General features: G+C 41.2%; 1 protein-coding gene across 2 annotated transcripts; it reads left to right on the forward strand.

The window, feature by feature from the left end:
- The first annotated feature begins 116 nt into the window (after positions 1-116).
- marchf4b (membrane associated ring-CH-type finger 4b) lies at positions 117-13,257 on the forward strand. Of its 2 annotated transcripts, XM_050048879.1 has the most exons (5): positions 117-406; positions 788-1,525; positions 9,828-9,983; positions 10,930-11,122; positions 12,677-13,257. In XM_050048879.1, exons 2-5 carry the CDS (start codon positions 1,037-1,039, stop codon positions 13,096-13,098), a joined length of 1,260 nt encoding a protein of 419 aa, XP_049904836.1. In that variant the 5' UTR covers positions 117-406; positions 788-1,036; the 3' UTR covers positions 13,099-13,257. The 2 variants fall into 2 exon arrangements, with proteins under 2 accessions (XP_049904836.1, XP_049904837.1); XM_050048880.1 differs by having other exon boundaries at positions 117-1,525.
- The last annotated feature ends 7,626 nt before the right edge of the window (positions 13,258-20,883 follow it).

Below are 20,883 nucleotides of genomic sequence, written 5' to 3' on the forward strand. Positions count from 1 at the left end.
ATGGATGTCTTGGCTAAAAGTAGTAATTAAGCATTTTGCTTTGTATTTGTCTCAGTTATAGTAATGAGTTGGCTGCTTGCATCACTGTGCGGTGGTGACGTGTGGCGTCTGGGAGCTGTCCCAGGAATCATGGTGCTGAAGCTGCAGCACAAATTCAGCAGCCAATGATCACAGGAGAATCCGGGGATACGGATGCTTTCACCCAGAGCAGGACAGTCCGACAATCGTGTTGGATTTTAACGGAGGGATTTAAACCCATCGGCTTGTTCCTCGGACATGGAAATTCGATAATTGGGGATGTAAGCTTCACGCAGACTTGTCAGCGACCTGCAGTCTGGCAGGAGCTCTATGAGAAAAAAAAAATCCCGAAACTGTGAGTCGTAGAGAAATCGGGGTAGCTCGCCAGGTAAGACAGATTTCGCTTCCTAACATGGCACGCCATCGATTGACTTGATTTGCTTTGAAAAGCCTCAGACGTCGACAGTAATCTGAGCTGTGCTGATTCCAAATGTGTCTTTCGGTGTTGTTGGAATATTTGAATTTTCAAGAATGAGCGCTGACATTTTGTTAGTCTGTATCAGTCTATTGTACCAAAGGCAGATTTGATTCGTGGTTTCTGCACTCGTCGTGAATCTGGAGGGAGAAGCCTGTCTAGATAGTTTATGTTGCACAGAGCAGGCAGACCATTAAGGCCATGAAATGACAGTGGACACTGAGTGAACGAGCCATAGCCTTATTACTTGAATTCATATTCCTATCAATCTAACATTTGATTTTCCTCTTTTAGCTGTTCCATTTATTGAACTTAATGGCTTCAGACACTTGTTTGCATCGATGGGATTTGTTTGCCTTTTGGATTTACATTCTCGTGGGAAGACAATAAAGGACTTTGATTTTCAATATACCAATATCAACATAGAAAACTAAAAGGCTGCTTTATAACCTCCCCAACAAACGCAGGAGAAAACGCACCCCCACTATCCCATCCCACGGCATATGAAGAAGTGTTTGCTCATGACGGGGACACATACAGTACATGCTGTTTTCTTCCAGCACCTTTGTATGGTGCTGTGAGTTTGTGGCCGGATACAGCCTAATGCTGCGCAGCCAGGGCATGCTGAAGAGCCGCTGTTGCGTCCTGCTCGGTGACCTGAGGGTGCTCCTTCTCGGGCCACCGGCACCGCCGACACCGCTGCCTCCGCTGACCCCCATGAGCGTCCAAGGCACGGAAAGCCATGAAACAGGCGTCACCGTCCCCGACAACAACAACACGTTAACGCGGAGCCACCAGCAGCACGCAGGGGACCGGGTTGCCCCACCTGCAGCAGGAGCCACCGGGCCACCGGGCGGAGAGCGACCGGGCTGGGTTGATGCTGCAGAGCTGTCGGCGGCCCTGCGCGGATGCAGCAGCTCTTCTGATGACTGCTCAAAGGGCAAACTGGAGGAGAGGTTCTCCCTCACCAGCTACACGGAAAGTGGCTTCAGGACTCCCGTGTGCAGGATCTGCTTCCAGGGACCAGAGCACGTAAGTCAAGGAAAATTTGTTTTCCAGAAATGTCATGTATGAACCATGGATTATCTCTCTTGCATATGTTCTCTTTGTGAAATCTGTTGGTGTTATTTAACTGGAATGAATCCCCCAACCACTGGTTCTCCAACTATAGACCAAACCAGGTGACCACTTAAATCCAAAAACCTCTCCTTCCTGTCAGAGCCTCTGCTACATTCAGGCTTTTGTATTACATGAGAATGCACTGGTCAAGCCTCTTTTCTACTGAGAAAACCCACTCCCAGCATCTTATTAGGGCATCTGCGCAGCTGGAGAGCCCTCTAAGCAGGGATCCCACTGCATCCTGCACTCATCCCTTTGCATGGCTTGAAAAGACAGCTATAGCTAGCAGTGGGAGGATAATGAAAGACCTTGTCCCCATGGTTGACAAGTGTGGAGGATACACAGAGATGCAGTAACAACTCATTATAGCCAAACACTGTGAATTCATATCGAAGCATTACATGCGTGAAAAAATCGAATAATACCTCTCACTCTGCTGCTCACGCACCACCTGGAAACAGCAAAAAAAAAAAAAAAAAAAGAATAATAATGTGCATGGAACAGGAGGGAAGAGCCTTCACACTGCGTGCCTCTGTGTTTGGGGCCATATTGATGATAATGTCACACCACATCAATCAGGAGAGGCAAAAATCTGAAAGAAGATGGCTAAGGTGTGTTGCAATAAATAATATTGAATTATATCAGAGGAGCAAGTACTTAGCAATTTGCAGACACATTAGTTACACTGTTTGACAGAGCCTTTGAGACCACGTTGACGAATATGTCACACCTCACCAATTGGCAATGGAGGCAGGGAGGTTAGAAAAAGTGTGAAGCAAGATAACTGAGGTGTAGAACATAACTTTTTACCTGGCAGTCTGTGCTCATGGTTGCTTTTCCTTTACCCGAGCAGCAGATTTACTGTATCATTTCATGGTCATTGCACTGTGTATGGTCTATAATCTCTCTTATGTTTCATCGACTAATTACACCAACAGCAATTCTGTGCATCATTCCACCTCTGAGCGCAGACTTTGTAATCATTACTGACGTGGGGTCTAGTTGTGAGATTGCAAGACAAGGCCTCATCCTTGCTTTTTTTCCAAAACTCCAGATAGTCAGCACACTCTGCAGTGCATACAAAGTATCGGCTTCGAAATTTGCAGTGTTTCCCATGGCCTCCCCCAACTCATCTCATCGATGCTTCCTTGAGACATTGCAGCTAGTCAATAGCACTTGATTTCATGCCGTCTTATCATTATGCAAGTTCTTATCTATCACCGGCCTTCCTTTTCCTGTCGTCTCTGCTGTTGGTTTGGGTGAAGTCCAGATATGGATCCGCCGAGGTGTAAATGGGTACAAGGAGAATGATGCTCCATTTGAAAAGAGAGATGAGTGGACTGTCTGTGTGTCACTGTGTGATACAGGCAGTGGGGACATTAGTTATCCTCTGTTCTCCCTTAGCCTCCAGGATGTCACATAGACCAAGGCAGCCAGTATCTGATCTGACAATCCACCTCCAAAACACTTCCATCCCCAAGGCTGAGATACTCAAGACAGAGTAAAGAAGGGAGCGAGAGACATTTCTTTCCTCAAGCATCCCACTAGAAAAGGGCCTTGAGTGTCTGACAGTGGCAACCACTGAAAAATGATTGTACTCTGATTTAATATGACACCAAATGATGTAATAAGTCTGTGTAATCGAATTTCGGTCGGTGTTTTTGGTGCCATTTTCTTTGAGGTGCCCTTCGTGATTCACAACCAAAGTCCTGCTATTTTTAAAGATAGTTTCCATCTTAGTTTCCAAATCTGTCTTAATACAGTACTTAATACAATAATTAATACGATACTCACCTACCCACTGCAAGTTGTTGGTCACTTTATCATTCCTCTTCTCCATACTGGCCATAAAGCTATTCCCTCAGAAGTCTGTAAGCTAAATTAAGTGGATATCTTTAAGGGGTTTTTTTTGCCTGAAAATCCCTCTTTTTGTCATTACACCTTCCTGACAATTCAGCAAGGACACACAAAAGGGGATTTACACTAAAGGCCAGGGGCCAGTTGCACAAAACACCTTAAGTTTTTTCCCCTATGACATTTAAGGCTTAATTTCCCCTTAGCCAAGGGGCATACCTATAGGTGTTGCAGGAAATCCCTTAAAACATTTTTAGTTAAGGAAAACATGAAGGCATTTACTGCATTGGAGGAGATTTTACAGTTTCCATGTGGACGTTTGTTTGCACTTGTGCTTGTGATACCTAAGGTATTTTATGCAATAACTTTAAGGGATTTCTTAAGTATAAACCCAAAAGGACCAGAAACCTTAAATTCTGAAGTGAATATTTTAAGAAAATCTTAGGGAGAAGACAAAAGGGTGTTAAGCCTTAACTTGGACGTGAAGGAAAATCTTAGGGTGTTTGGTGCAACTGGCCCCTGTAACTTTTGATAATAACTACTTGATGTTAGCACAGAACGAAAATGTGGGTTTTGTCCTCCGCCACTTTCATTACGTTCACACAACAAAGGGATATCTTCAGCACGGAGGAATGATTACCTAGACCTAGAACTCTTTCAGCGTATTAAAGGACATGAGGACATTTCCTTAGTTAAGGAAAAACATTAACATTTACTGCATTGAAGGAGATTTTACAGTTTCCATGTGGACGTTTGTTTGCACTTGTGCTTGTGATACCTAAGGTCTTTTGTGCGATAACTGTAAAGGATTTCCTTAGTATAAGCCCAAGAGGAGCAGAAACCTTAAATTCTGAAGTGAACATTATAAGGAAACCTTATGGAGAAGACAAAAGGGTGTTGTGTTTTTTATTTTAAGTGAAGCCTTAACTCGGACATGGAAGAAAATGTTAAGGTGTTTTGTGCAACCCACCCCTGTAACTTTTGATAATAACTACTTGATGTTAGCACAGAATGAAAATGTGGATTTTTGTCCCCCATCACTTTCAATAAGTTCACACAACAAAGGGATATCTTCAGCAGGGAGGAATGATTACCTAGACCTAGAGCTCTTTTCAGCGTATAGAAGGACATTAGGACATTTCCTTAGTTAAGAAAAAACATTAAGGCATTTACTGCATTGAAGGAGATTTTACAGTTTCCATGTGGACCGTTTGTTTGCACTTGTGCTTGTGATACCTAAGGTCTTTTGTGCAATAACTTTTAGGGATTTCCTAAGTATAAGCCCAAGAGGAGCAGAAACCTTAAATTATGAAGTAAACATTTTAAGGAAACCTTATGGAGAAGACTAAAGGTGTTATGTTCATTGAATTAAGGAAGCCTTAACTCAGACGTGAAGGAAAATCTTAAGGTGTTTCTGTAACTTTTGATAATAACTACTTGGTGTTAGCACAGGGTAAAACTGTGGATTTTGTCCCCCGTGACTTCCATTAGGTTCACACACAAAGGGATATCTTCAGCAGGGAGGAATGATTACCTAGACCTAGAACTCTTTCAGGGTATAAAAGGACAGGGGAGTTTTGTATTAAGATATAAAAATCCTGATCCGTCCTCAAAGCCAGACTACTTTTGTTGGAGTTAATTTACATTCCCAGACACACAATGTACAGTATAATGAACAGCTGAGCCAACGCACCTGAGGTTATTCATGTATTTCTTTATACACAGCTAACTCAAGACATATTTCAAGCCATTGTCAGTTCTATTTAGCTAAAGGTCGGCGAGAAGCTTTACAGGGGGCTCTGACTAGCTTGCATGGAACGTTTGCTTTATTCAAGCTTGTGCTTTCAGACTTGATCTTGACCTCATCCCTCAAAGAGTAAGCAATTTCTCTGATTTATCTTCAGATCATAGAGATTTTCAGGAAATAGTCATGTAGTGCACAAACTCCTTAAATGGATATTCAAAAAGTAATATGAAGAACCAAAGAAAAGTCATGTTGTGTGTGAGGGATCCTTTCCTGAATTGTCATGCACTATTACATGGAAGTGCCCTTTGGGGCTTCCGCTGCCCTGTCCTCACTTGAGCTGCATGTTGAGAATATGTGAGTCCCTGCTGCTTAGAAAAAATGTCGTCTCCCCCTCCTAAATCATAACACAGATAATGCATTCGCACAGTGTGTTTGTCTGAGACACAATGAGAAGGCTTGAGGGGTCAAGTTAGCATCATTCTTCCTATATGGCCCCACAGTGCAGAGGCATTAAGCTCTCTGTGCTCCATCATATGTACATAGGATGGCTCCTCTGCCATTTGTTGTGAATGGGATATAAACAAGTTACACAAGCGCATGACATTTTTTGGCCTTGCTGAAGCTTTTAGACAGGAGTTGTGAATTCATGAACTTAAATGATAAGCTGTGGATGCCCTTTCATTCAATTTTTTCTAAAGGGCCATTAAGTGTTACTGTAGGCTTAATGGTTCCTGTAAAATAAACAATGAGTGGAACGTCCCCCAGCATATGTTTTATGAGCAGTCATTACAGGTAAATAAATGTGACATTATATGACCTTTAATTTGATATTTTAAGCAATTCTTTTCCTGTTAACTTGTTGAATATGGTTAAAATGCGCATATGAAGCTGTTTTTCAAATGACTGCAGTGTTGCAGGGACTGGAGAAATGCTTGTGGCCTGAATGTCATCGGCTATTGTAAAAATCGCTTTCATTCGGTTTCTATGGGAGCTAGTTTATTATACCACAATTTCTCCGCCTGGAGTTAATGGAGTTCACTTGCATTGATTCCAGACCCTTAAGAAATGTGAATAGCTGTCTCTAATTTAGTTTCATGTCATTATATACATTGGGAGTGGATCCAATTTTATAAGGAGAAAATTAGGTGCGCTGAGGTAGTTTTAGGATAATGCAGCACAGAGAAATGGAATAACACGACCCGAGCTATCAGACTTATCTTTTGAATGCATTGTTCCTGTGTGTGTATTTTTTAAATTTTTGAATGATCATTGCTGTTTGATCAACAAAAGGACATTTAGTTATCACTTTCTGTATGCGTGGGCTGTAATGCCACATTTGTTATCAGTCTCTCTTGCTCTCTCTCCAGCCTCAGTTGTACTGGAGTGATCTAGGTTTCAGCTCTTGGCTGCAATCAGGCCAGTCACAGTGAGCGGTCTGAGTCCCACTGGACACGGCAGAAGTGTTCTGGTGCTCCTGCCAATACACTCCCACCCTGGCCATCTGTAGATGGGCCTTTTCTCCTCTAACTCCCCGCTTTTCCCTCCCTTCTCCTCGACCAGGGTGCCGCTCCGTCTGTCAGAGATGTCAGCACAATGATGCCGTGGAGAAATAATCTGGAAACTCACTGCGTTTTGCATTTCTTCCCACAATCTCTGTGCCATGTTCGCGGCAGACAGGGACAGGGGATATTTAATATTGAATTAACAATGCCTTGGCTTAGAAATTGAATGCCTCATCTTAGCGAGGAGGAGGAGAGCTTTCTTGCAGCAGAAGGGGTTGGCGAGTTTATTTTTTCATTCACTACAGGCTTTTTGTTCAGTCCCATTAAGATTAAAACATCTATACAAGAAAGTCCTGCTTTGAATTTTATAGACCCGAGTTTCTTTAACTACAGGTCAGGACCTCAAAAGGGTAGCAAGCCTACATCTTTTGGGTCATTATCTATATCCAATAAGACATGAGTGGTAATATATTTTAATGAGTTTGGGGCCCAGGGTGAGAGATTATAAATTTCAAATATTTTCCTCAGGCTGAATCCAGTTTGAGAATAATGTCTGGTTAAGAATATGGCTGGGCACATGTTGCTGTTAAGTGAAAACGCTGATGCCAAATGCTGTGATTTATGTATCTATCACTTTAGCTGATGAGTTTCTAATGCTTTGATTGTTTTTTTTGTTTTTTTTTTGGAAACCTGCCATACCCCACTGGATGAGCTGGAAACACGCTGGTCACATTAAAAGCTGCTAAATCTCAAATCTTTTATCTGATAGCAAAGAGATTCTCCTTTTCAGCTTTGCTAAATATTCACATGGCTCAAGAGATCATAAGTTTACCACTGAGCACCTCTTCAGGAGTAGATCACAGCACTGCCCTGATCAAATGCTTCTCAAAAATAGATTTGTACCCCAACAACCTTTGGGGTGCTGAAGTGATGGTCTGCTTTGCTTTCAGTTAGGGATGGGAATTGATTTTATTGATACCAATGTCATTATCAATTCTGCTCATTGGTCTGATGCTTTATCGATTCCCTTATTTATTCCTGATCAGTTTTCTGTGTGGGGAAAAAAAAGTAGGTTCACACAGGTTTTCCGTCAATGCAACTGATTTATTATCTCCGTTCTTAAAATTAATAAAATCAGAGAATATTTATACAGCACTCCTTTTCATATAGGTTTACTTAGTCAAAGAAAATAATCTGCTGTGTTGTGCATGTGCACTGGGCAGCAGTAGCTCGGCCCATAGGGACTTGGGTGGGAACTGGAGGGTCACTCTTTCAAGTCCCCATCCAGACCAAATGTGAAGCGTGGACTGGTAGCTGGAGAGGTGCCAGTTCACCTCCTTGAGCAAGGCACCAAACCCCCAACTGCTCGGGGCACCCGTCCATGGGCAGCCCCCTCACTCTGACATCTCTCCATTTAATGCATGCATAGGTCCTGTTTGTGCACGTGTGTGTGTTTCGGGCCTGTGTGTATATGACAACAGTGAAAAAAAATTGAATTTCCCCTTGGGGATCAATAAAGCATATCTTCTAATTTCTACTAACTCATATGTAGAGCATCAAATTTTCAATTCAATTCAATCTGATGCCTTTATTGTCACTGCACAGCAGTACAACGAAATTGTGTGATCTCTGGGCTAATACACATAAAACAGCAAAAGACAATAAACAATAACCAACAACAGTGAGACACATAAAATACACTATGGGTAAGAGAATATTAATGCAGTAATAATATAAATCCACATGCAGTGTAATACGAGCAGCAGTATAGACTTAATTGCACATCTGGCCCAGCCAAGGAGCATACACAGTATGCACTATTACATATCAGATGAATAACATGGCATTCCTTTAATTTAACTGAGTTTAATGTCATTGTTTGCAATGTGCAACTATTAGAAAAACATGCCAGTATCAATAAAAGAAATTGATAAACTTGGAGGCAAATGATTCAGATGGATTGGACAGTTTGAACACCTCTTTAAGGTGTAGGCTACTGCAGCTGAGAGGTTAACCACACTAGTTAATCTCCTTTCAGTGAAATCAATCACATGTAGCTGTCACCAGGCCAATGTAGAGGACCTGAAATGCCTTCAATTGTACTAACATCCTAAAATACTGAGTTTAGAAATGTCATTTCAGATGACTGGTGTGACAAGTGACCGTATCTTTCACAATAACTGCACCAAATATTGGACATTGTTCAAAATGTACTCATGAATACAAATGAAGGACAGTCAGACACAAGATTTTACATTTTACCTTTAATAAAGCTCAGGTGCTGGGAGCAAAGGAGGCACTGAGGACAGAAAGTGAAGGAAGGAGGAGTAAAAGAGAAGATGGAGTATTTTTTTCTATATTTATATTTAGTCTGAAGTTACCATATTTACATCTACAAAAGAATATTTATGTATATGTGACAGCTGCAGCAACGGTGTACATTTAACGCTGTATTTTGCAGCGTTGTTGGGGTTTGCTCTTTGATAAAAGCTCCGGTGACTAATCCTCCACATTTCAACTGTATTAGTAATCAAGCATTTTGCCTGTCAACTTGGTGTGAGGCAAAGCTTTCATTTCACACCTGAATTGGTGTTCTGCTATAATATGACAGTGCTATAATGTGCAGTGTTGTGTGTGTGTGCGGGTGTGTGTGCGTGTGTGCCTGACTGTGGATACAAAGCTCTCAGAAAATCAATAAGCCAGCCACAAAGAACTGCAGAGAAATATAAATGTATGTATAGTGTAACCTGTAGTTTAAAGGGTTATCTGCAGGGAGTAAATGCGATGAGAAAACAAAGGACTATCAGCTGGTCAATGGTTGCTATAGGGAGATATTTCCTCTGAAACCCAAATCACTACTTAAGCCACTTTTGAGGTCGAGTCCAGTATTACGAGGCGGAAAATTGCAGCAATTTTCTTGTTGTGATATTCGCATTTCATTGCTTTCTGTATGCTTCTGCTGAAAGAATTTAACCCAGAATGCATCAGGGCAGACACTGTCCAGACATGATATCCACTGACAGTAAAAACATGAAACATATGCATTGAAAGGAAATAAATAATGAAAATCTCTTGTCCTGGGTTGCTGGTATTGATTAACTGTCTCCCACAGGGGGAGCTCCTGAGCCCATGCCGGTGCAGTGGGTCAGTACGCTGCACCCACCATCCCTGCCTCATCAAATGGATCAGCGAGAGAGGCTCCTGGGCCTGTGAACTCTGCTACTACAAATATCAGGTCATTGCCATCAGCACCAAGAACCCATTACAGGTGAGCTGTGGGTGTGAAGGGCAGCGGTCCTGTGGTCGTTTAAAAAGGAGGAGAGCTGGATGAGAAGGCGAGATTTTATTACTGTGTGTGACAATATTTACTGTGTGGTGATCAGGAGCAAGTTATTGTCGGTTCTTGGAAATAGAGGTTTCTGGCAAGTTAACAGTCCGATGAAACTGAGAACAAAATGTCTGTTTTGCCATCAGGAGAATTGTTGGGGTTTATGAGCATAGGGGTAGAGAGCCCCAGGCCCTTCTCCTCCGGGACTCATTTGGATGCATTTTTGGTTTTCATATCAAAATTTATTTGGGACAAAACACCATTTTCAGGAATCGCACTGTCTCGACTGCAGCTCTGTTTTTGCTCTGATCATAAACCGAGTACTGAAAATGAAAGTTTTGAATTAAACAAGGCTTTCCCTCTGATCTCTGGAATAGAAAGATTGCAGAAGTAACTTCTCTCTCAGTTTGAGACTTCAGTAATAAGATAGGGGGGTGAGTGGACATGGATTTTTTTTGGAGGTTCTTCCAGGCAGCACTGATGCGTGAGAGACTGCTTTATAATTTTGTGCTTCATATTCAGCTGTAGCGTTCCCTTAAGTTTAGTTGTTGTAACCAGATCTTTATGTGCAAATGCTAAACAAAACAAAAGATAGAAATAATTAAAATGTTTTGCATTCATATATATACCTACTCACCGTCTGTGTTAGAGGAAAAGTTTTCTGATTATCTGCCTGATTAACTTGTGGTGTGAATGTTTTTGCGTTATGCTTTTAAATCTGTGATTGTACCCACTGATTGTATCTTTCCTTTGTTGGTACTTACTCTTAATGCACTTGTTCTCTTTTTTGTCCCCGGTGTTTTTCCAAGTATTCACTGAAGTTAAAAAAGAAATGAGAATGGAATACAAAGAGCTAAGCTGTACTGTGGTCTGTTTCTTCCTGCAGTGGCAGGCCATCTCCTTGACAGTGATAGAGAAAGTGCAGATAGCAGCAGCCATCTTGGGCTCCCTGTTCCTGATGGCGAGCATCTCCTGGCTGGTGTGGTCGTCTTTCAGCCCGTCAGCCCGCTGGCAGCGACAAGACCTGCTTTTCCAGATCTGCTACGGAATGTACGGCTTTATGGATATCGTCTGCATCGGTGAGGTGCTAGAATTTACATTGGGTTTATTACTTGTTTGATATAATTTGATCCTCATAATTCCTCTTGGGATTAATGTGTGCTTTTTAAGACTGAGAATGATATTCAGTTTGTCCAGTTTGGTACATTATGCATTCCACAGACTGAGTAAACATAATGTCAAGGTTCTCAGTAGAGTCAGTAATCATGCCCGCCAGCCGTGGCAGGAACCATTTACACTATTGACAATCAATATAACAAATCTATGCTGCTATTTCATATCAATATGAATGTGTGCAGTCTTGTCATGTTACACTGGCTTGCATTTGTATTGCACACATGATTATTTGGGCACTTTTATTAATATTTTGTGCACTATTTGATATATTACTTTTACCATGTTAAAGATAAAATGCTTAGACAAAGCTTACTCGATAAACTAAACATCAATTCAATTCTAGAACAATGAGCATTCGGTTTTTGCAGCCAAACTTTGCGTAGATATAACACAACTAGAATAAAAAGGTGCATCGAAACATTGTCAACCATCTTCTGGATTCATGTGGGTGTCCAAATCCAAGCTAGCAGCAGCCCCTTTAAGCCTGCTGTCCTCCTCTGGAGCCCGAGGGCTCGCATGTTTTGGATGACTGTGATGGCATCTCACATTAAGAAAACTCTAACTGCCACTGCAGCAGACAGCGGGATAAGAGGAAGAGGAGATTGATTGTCTCCGGTTTGGTGGCGAGGATTGACTGTGGAGTCATTAACTCTGCACTTTACAGAGATTAACTTGTCACCTGGCGGACATTAAAGAGCAAAGACCTGACTTTCACTTATCCGCAAAGTTGGAGTGGGAGAGGAACAGAGCTGAAGAGGCGAGACAGGGTTTCATCAATAAACTCTGTAAATACAGGAGAGGTTGGGAATTATTAAGCGTCCGTTTTTATCAGAGTGCAACAGCAGAGAGCATTGACTTCCTACAACAAAGGACAATGTTGTACGTTACCATTAAAATCTGTGAGCTGTATGATGAAACAGTTGTGTGTATAGGCCGTAGTGGTGACGATGGTACAGGAGGCAATCAGCTCAGGTTAAGCAGGCTACAAAAACATCCCATTCATAAAGAATTTCCCTCTATATGACTTTAAAATGGAAAAAAAGCTGTACAATCTTAGGGTCCAAGCATCTCTTGTTACAGATTGATTTCAATTTTCCAGATACTGAGTTCAATGAACATGAATCAATAAGCAATTCTAAACTGTGATAAGATGTTATCGAACAACCGCAGAGAACAGATGCATCACTCTTGCTAACCTAAATCCAGAAGTGGTGAGTACTGCTGTGTCATAAGTTGTGCCACGTCTACAATTTATCTAAGAAATAAAGATCTTATCTCGGGGTTATGGTGCGATACTTTAAAGATGAGTTGTTTTGTTCTGCTGCTCCCTCAGCTAATACTTCCTGCAGGCTTTAACACACTGAATCCACCACTGCAGAGATATATATCACTTTGTGGTGTCATTAACACTACTGCCAGACATTGACATTGTCTAATTGATCCTCTGATTTCAACAGCATTAATTGTCCACGAGGGACCTTCTGTGTTTCGCATCTTCCACCGCTGGCAGGCCGTGAACCAGCAGTGGAAAGTCCTGAACTATGATAAGTCTATGGACAGTGATGACCTGAAGAATGCCACTGTGGACAGGACTCTGTCTCAGCCCAGCCCGGTCTACCAGACTGGGGTAGGGGTGTCCACCTCCACCTCCTCGCTCATGGTGGTAGCCTCCACAGCCGACGGCTCCACCTCTACAACCATGGTGACGGCTGCGGGAGGACTGGGAACACATGTGGACCCCAACAGCGGCAGCACAGTGCCAGACCAACACTGTCCCTACAACATCCTCCACCTCCTCAGCCACCTCAGGCAGCCGGAGGCCCGCAGCCAACCCAGCAATAGCACACGAGAGCTGGTCATGAGAGTCACTACAGTCTGAGGAGTCAGTTGAGGCCTTATCTCACACGGAGGTGAAAGATTTATGAACCAGCTGACAGTTGAAAAAAAAAGTCATATCTTAACTGCACTGGATTAATACCATGTTCTTGTTTGTTTCAAAATGCATCTCTGATGTCCTTACATGGATTGAATAAAAGTCGAAGTTGTTTGATTTGCAGAACTGCTTGGGAAATTGTTATTTTGGATATTTGGGGTAAAGAATATTTGCTAATATGTGCATATATATTCATTCCTGGTCTTTTGAAACAGTATACAGGATCTAAGATCAAAGTTCCCCTTACTATTGATGCAGAGCTTTCAGCCGCATCTCAGGTGACACCTCAGCCAGCTCTGCTTGATGAATGACGACTGAAATGCTGTTGAGAACACTAAATCCTTCATAAGAGGACTTTTGAGCTCTGTCATATATTTTTACCCGAACATCTGTCTGTATTACATAATGATCTGAAAATAACTGAAGGAAGAACTTCCTCTAAACTTACTTTTATGATAGAAAACCTGTAGATTTTTAACATCGGCATCTGGACCTGGATCAAAGCAATGATAATTAGTGACAATTATCTCTGCATGTTATATTAATGTACTGTAACTCTTCTCTATATTGCATACACTGTGGTGTAGGATCCAGGTTGAACGCCTGCTGTGTGTCCAAAGATAGCAGCAGATTGCAGCTGCTGAATGTACGCTGGGAAAATGTTTAAAGGTGCAACAACTAAAATCTTGTCATTCTAAATAACAGGTGAGATATGGGACAGTAAACACGCAGTCTAAACTAATTTGTAAACCCTATTTCCAGCTTAATCGATGCAGGTTTGAAGCACTGGTTGGTACTTTGTCTTCAATGTGCTTCTTTATTTGTAGTTCCGGCGTTTTCTTTCCAGATGCTATTAAGTGTTTTTGTTGAGTCTTGAGAATGCAGTTGCTCTTTTCTCAAAATGAGGCCTTTTATTTTTTTCTAACATTACATCAATATACCATCCCTCCATACAACAATGGGGAGAAAACAACAGTAAGGACAATCATCAGCTAGTCTGCTTATATCTGCTCCTACCAGTGTCTCCACGCATGGCAACGTGTTCCTGCTCCAAAGCAGCGGTGTCACTTGCAGTCCATTAGGGGCGTACTCGTGTTCACATTTGGCTCACAAAGCCGGTGATTTCCCCGTCTCTCGGCTCTCAGATTCAGATATGCTCTTTGATATTTTCTCCACAGCTCGTGTTTCATGTCCACAAAAGATCAGTTTCATCCCAGCGGACAGTGGATCTCTGAAGCGTGTTGTGGGAGGGAAGAAACACTGTTAAAAGCATGCTCATAGTCGGGTGGAGATGGTGGGGAGGGGGGGTTATTGATGTTACCCATTTTCCCCACAACTTCTGACACTATGATGCTGTACAGGGAGGACACTGTGTATTACTCTGCTGTCTTTAACTTGAATGCCGTCCTGTAAAAAAAAACATCATTTTGAAGCTAATATTATCCGTTGCAAGCAAAAAGCCCAAAGCTGATCATAGTGTGAAATATTTTTCAGGAGCTCTGCCTCAGATGCCTTTGAGCCTTTTCCAACGTGCATTACATTAAAACCAGATTAAAACACATCATTAGTTTAGAAAGGCATCTGATATGAATGAGGAGCTTAATGTCGAGCTATTTATTTTTTATTCCTGTAGGTTTTTGCAGTGCAGCTGTACACCGTAACCTTGTTTCATCAGTATAACACTGCTAACTTGTTTATCAAAGAGTTTAATTGGGAAACAAAGCATAATCATGACATGCATTACCTGCTTTTTGTTTGGCCTTTCCTCCTAATTAATCTCCACATTACCTGGTGGATGTGCAACTCTGCTGTTTCTCGTCATCATCAAATGCCAGGAGTACAGTATCTGCAGAGAATCAGGTAGCGCCGTGATTTTCTGCTGAATTATTTAAGCCATGAAGTGCTGATATCAATGGGTGGGAGCTTCTCTATAGAACCGACTTGCAAAGAGCTGGGAGGTCGTGAGGAGTTCATGATGAATCTGCTTGCCTCAGTTCTCTTCACACCTTGTCTCTTTGAATTCACAGGCGTGCACACGTAGCTTTGATAAAGAAAACTCACAAAACAACCAAAATGCATAGGAATTTATCACCTGGATGTCCTCTTTCAGGATTAATATGGAGCATGTCTCCAGCAGCTTAATTATTTAACGCCGCTCACTTGCACATGTTGAGATCACATGTTTCAATTTCATGCTTTGGAATTAACATACTGCATGTAGAAATTTATGTCGGGGCTGGGAGTACAAAGTTACTTTCAACACTATATTTTCAATTTGAAATCTCTGCTCCCTTTCAGTATGTGCTTTTCATTCTCACTCATTGCTCTCAGGCTTCATTTAATCACTAGATAGCCTCAACCTTCTTCTGTCATCAGAAATAAATATATTTTTAGTGAACATTTTAAATAAAAACTACTGTGGCGGTTTTGAAATTTCAGATTGAAGGAATCATATCATGTCAGGAAGTCTTTCATGAAGCTCATCAATCAGATTTTCCATCACATTTTAAAGCTTTTGATATTCCTAACATCTCTGCTAAAGCAAATAATTGAGGCACTTTGCAGAGTCTGACTGCGTGAAATTCACAGGAAGCAGTAATTTCAGATAGGTTGTCTTTCTCCTGGTTGGTTGTACGGTGTAATAAAACCATTGTACGCGTTGCTTTCATCTGCAGAAAATTGACCCAAAAAGGATTTTTGCAGACTATATACAACACAGAACCTTTGAAACTGGGTAAATTGCATACAGCTAATGTGCTACTCAAGCAGGTCATCTAAAGTCTGAATCAGACGGGCAGAAAGTGCCGCATTCATTCCCTGCAACCTCTGAAAATGAAAAGGTGCATTTTTAAAGTGCTGCTCATTTTTTGTTGAGGTGAGATGAAATGAAAGAGGCGAGAAGCATCGATGGTCAACAACAATGCTAGGAGAGATCGAAGGACAGGCAGCCTTAACACTTATGGTTAGACGCATGCATCCCTCCTTTTTCTTCAGACCTGTTCAAGATCAGCTGCTGAAGCCTGAGGCCGAGTCTTTTGGTTGAGTTGTCATGGAAAAACAAATGGGTTATTTAGAGGTTCCAGTTCAACTCATCTGCATGTTTTTAGACTGGGCGTACAAACACACAGGAAGAAACTCCAAACAGGAAGTCTAGAAATTCACACCCACAACCTTGTTGCTGAGAGATGACAACCACTGAGCCGTCGCCATGCTGGGCCTTTATATCTGAAACCACCCATTACTTCTAGTCATTACTTTATCTGGGAATCTTCCATCATGTAGAAATAGACTTTTACAAGCAAGGAACCAATTGAAAAGATGAAAGGCACTCTGCACTTCACTTGTCAAAAAAGATCATCAGTTACAGAAATGATTCTCAGTAATATGTTTTTTTGCAGCTTGTGTTCTCCCCCTGGTGGCTTGTTGGTGTACTGAGGACTTTATATCCACAGTCGTGTGGTAAGATTTGAGGTGTGTGCAGAGGTTCTTTCTTTCTGTGCACTTTCAACATTGTATATACTCCGATGTACAGCTGCGATAACTCAATTACAGCAACAAGCAGGAGTTTAATGTCTTGCTATAGGGTATTTCCACGAGACATATGGTGCATCTCTGTAAACAGAAGAACACACAGACCACCCTGCTCACTGAAATAGATTTTTATGTCTGTGCGACATAATGATAAACAGTTCAGGCACCGCTTGTCGTGGAAAGTAAATAAGTGCATTTGCTCAAGCACTTCCTTCTTGAATACACCCCACAGAAATTTGAACAGAAAGCAAGAAAAGCACAGAGGACATGAGCTCAATGTCCTTGATGGGAACTACAACGCTTGCTTTGTAGATACAAATATTTTACTTACAAAATACGTGATCAGCTTGTAAAATATGATGCAATGCTACAGAGTAATCTACAACCCTATAATTTGCTCCACCTCCACCAGCTGCAACACTCATTCTGCTTTAGTACCTATAAATACATCAGAAATAATAATACAACATTATAATATGGAGTCACTTTGCATAGTGATCCCTTTTTGATTTTTTTTCCCCACAAATTCTTCAATGCAGGGCTTTTACATGTATTAGATTATGTTTACAGTGTGGTTTAACAGTCAAATATATTATAAAAAAAATATCAGACCTCGTCAAAAAAGTAACAACAAAGTCCTTGGTCTTAATTCCATTGTTGTCCCCTGTGGTGGTGTTGATGCCGTAACAAAAGGTCTAGTGTGTGTAGGATACTGTAAGATTGTACATATTGATTTATTAGCCCTTTTCTATACAGAGATCTCTGCTACAAAGTCCCTCCCTTATGCCGCCTTTGCTTTTTACAAAGAATCAAACAAGGGTGACATCATGCTGTGCCAGTGTGTGATTTTCGACAGCATAACAGCATTGCAGAAGCAAAAGAGGCCTGGCAGGTGTGATGGGTAACACAACAGTGTCTGCCTCTAGTGCTCTAGTGTGACATACAACAAACATGTTAACAGCGCTTTATGAACTATAACAATGGAAAAATATGGCATTGACAATTATTTACTGTCCCTGTTATGTGGCGGTTGATCTCGTCCTCTGCTTGGAGGATAAGGACCTCATTGTTTTTCAATTTGTGGACATTTTCAGCCTCTGTTCTTCGTCCTTGAGTTAGCCGCTAACTGCTTTCAGCTGCTTTTTAAATGTGCCACAGCGGCACACCCATCCTGCCCATAATCCTGTCCTGCCAGCTGTCCCTTTTATGCTGATGTCATGTCAGCACTGTTAATACCTCTGCTGTTGGCCTCAAGGTGAGACAACTCTGCCCCCAATTCCACCATCGTACCCTTTATACAAAATGGCGAGGCAGAATAACGATGTGAAATTCCCGCCTTGAAGGAGCAGTGTAAAAGGGGCTACAGACTAGTTGGGGACCAGGTTTAACAAGAGCACATCTATTTCAAAACATCCATTTGCAAACTTCTTCACATCCAAGTCTCATTTATTCAGTCGAATGCTTAGTAATTCTCAAACACATTTTTCATTAAAAAAAAAAACGCTTGGAGTCTGGCTTTCAAGAGAGCATAGATAAGTTTTTTACTTTCAGTTCAGTTTTAAATGGTAAGGTTTTAGCATACGACTGGATAAATGAGATTTGGATTATACTGCAGTTGTGTAAGCGTTTGTGAACAGATGTTTTCATGTAGTTTTGCTGTTGTTAAACCTGGTCCCCAATCAATCAGTATATGTTTGCAGCAAGAAAAGGTTTTCTTCAAGAATTCAAGGTAACACGGCATGACTAATTGATTGACAAGTGGTAATTTTGCAGGTGAAGTGTTCCTTTAAGGGTGCCATAACTGCATTAATGTGTAAGAAACTTGAGTGTCCTAGTTTGTGGAGGTAACTCTAATTATTGTTCCTCGTTCTTCCCCTCGTGGTGCACAGCTGCTCCACCTGTAAGCGTTAATGTGGATGCAGCAGGCATTTAAAAGGCGTGTTGCCTGGGAGAAAGATTGCCTGCCTCTCTCTTAATCGCTTAGTTGCTCACTCAGCATCTCTTCAGAAAAGCACCCCCACCCTACGCGCACACACACACACACACACACACACACACGCACACACACACACACACACACACACACCCACACACTCGGGTGCTCTATAAACAGCGGCAGCACTCTGTGAGCAGGTCAATAGCAGTACCACTGCATTTCTCTAACTGAGCCCCTGATGAGGGACTTCCTGAGCACGCTGCGTTTTGAAAGTCGATAAACAGACCGCCTTGTATACACTAATGCATTCCTGCTGATTGTCACATTGGGTCAGAACTACACTGTGTGACCTGATTAAAATATGTCTGTCAAACTAGGGCACATGCCAAGAAATGTCCAATCCTAACGTGCAGCATTGCCAAATTTCCCATGTTTACCATGGCTGCCTGGTTTTGTTTGCATTTTGCATGAGTGGGACCTGTAAACAACATGGTTTACAGTATCTCTGCAACTTTATTGAGTAAAATTTGAATCAGCCACAGTATAACATCATTTCTAGATCTGACAAGGCTCTCATCAGTCGCTCTGCTTGTTGAAAAAGGCCTGTCCTTCACACTCTCTTTATGTTTTTTGAGCTTTCTTTTTAGTGTTTCTCTTTTCTTTGTTTTGTTTATGATAGTGAATATTTCACCATTCACTTGAGGATCATATTAAAGTGGTGATTAAGATCTGCTGTTTTCCAAGTATGGGTATGGCTGCATCCTCAAAGTAATGTGCGTGATCAAAGAAGTAGATAAAAAGCAAATGGTTTATGTGAGGGTCAGGTCTTCTCATCTATTCTCTACTTAACTTATATGCCCTTCTTTCCAAGCCTGCACCTGCCTCGCCCCTGGTATATTACTGGATATATGTGGATTATCAGTTCTTTGACCTTATTTTGGTGCGTTCAGGTGCTGGTGGAAATGTCCAACATCATGAACGTACACTTTAACTGCTAAACACGATAATTATCATTATAATTCTTATTATTATTATTACTATATTACAAACAAGAAAAGAGCTAACAAAAATAAAAACAACTTAGCTAACAAATGATAATAAATAATTATACAATTTGCAGATTTTTATTTTATATTTAATTTAATTTAATTTAATTTAATTTTATTTAATTTTATCTTATCTTATCTTATCTTATCTTATTTTATTTTATTCTATTCTATTTTATTTTATTTTATTTGTACTACACCCAAATAGCTTTTGCCTTTTCATTTTCTTCCAACTGTAATGCTCTCCAAATAAACTCTTGATCTTCGGATTATTTTTCCCTTGCAGCTTTTTTTTTTTTTTTTTTAAATGCCAGCTATGCCTGTCTATGTCGAGTTTTGAAAGATCCGCCACTGAAAATTACCTTTAAATACTCAATCCTGAAAGTCAAACAAAAAAAAAATTATTAACATAATACAAAGCTTGATAGACCTCAGAGTGCTGTAATCACTGAAAATAACATTTAAATATGTTTCTTTTTTTAATGACTTCTTCAACAACATTCACATGAACATCCATTTACAGCAGGTGGAGGTCACACAAGTTATTATTATAAGCCTCTTCAACAAATTATCGCATGACTGAAAAGAATGCATAATTACAGCAACGAGCTCTGTCTCTAGATTAACTCCGGCACTTAATGCATCCTGGTATAAAAACATAATTGATTTGTCTTAATGGTGGGACTCTTTGGTCAGCTGTGAGAAAACTTACAGTGAAGTTACACACACCAGAGTCTGTTAAGTGCCTCACATAACACTTTCACCAAAGCTTATCTGTACTTGCTTTTAAATACTAAAGTTAAATGAAGCGTTCAATCATCAGGACCACTGAGTGACCTCGCCACACTTACTGCAGAAGGGAAACGTCTCTGCCCTTGATTTATTTATTTTTTAAAAAGAGAAGAATAAAATCATAGATGCATGAAAAGACAGGCAGGTCACCTGTGATAATCTATCCACGGCATTGAAAATCTATCCACGGCATTGCCCCATGTTCCTCATGGGGCAAATGAGGAACACTGGGCCTTTTCTCTACCACTAGACAGGGTAATCGCTATATTCTCATGGCAATGGACTACTTCCCCAAGTGGCCTGAGGCCTATGTGATCCCTGATCAGAGTGCTACCACCACTGCTGAGTGCCTGGTCAACAAGATGTTCTGCCCAAGAAATTACACAGTGAACCGGAGTTGGGGGGGTGAACCCGGCTTGGACTACC

Source organism: Epinephelus moara, chromosome 7, assembly GCF_006386435.1.
Source record: "Epinephelus moara isolate mb chromosome 7, YSFRI_EMoa_1.0, whole genome shotgun sequence".
In the NCBI taxonomy this organism is placed as follows: domain Eukaryota; kingdom Metazoa; phylum Chordata; class Actinopteri; order Perciformes; family Serranidae; genus Epinephelus; species Epinephelus moara.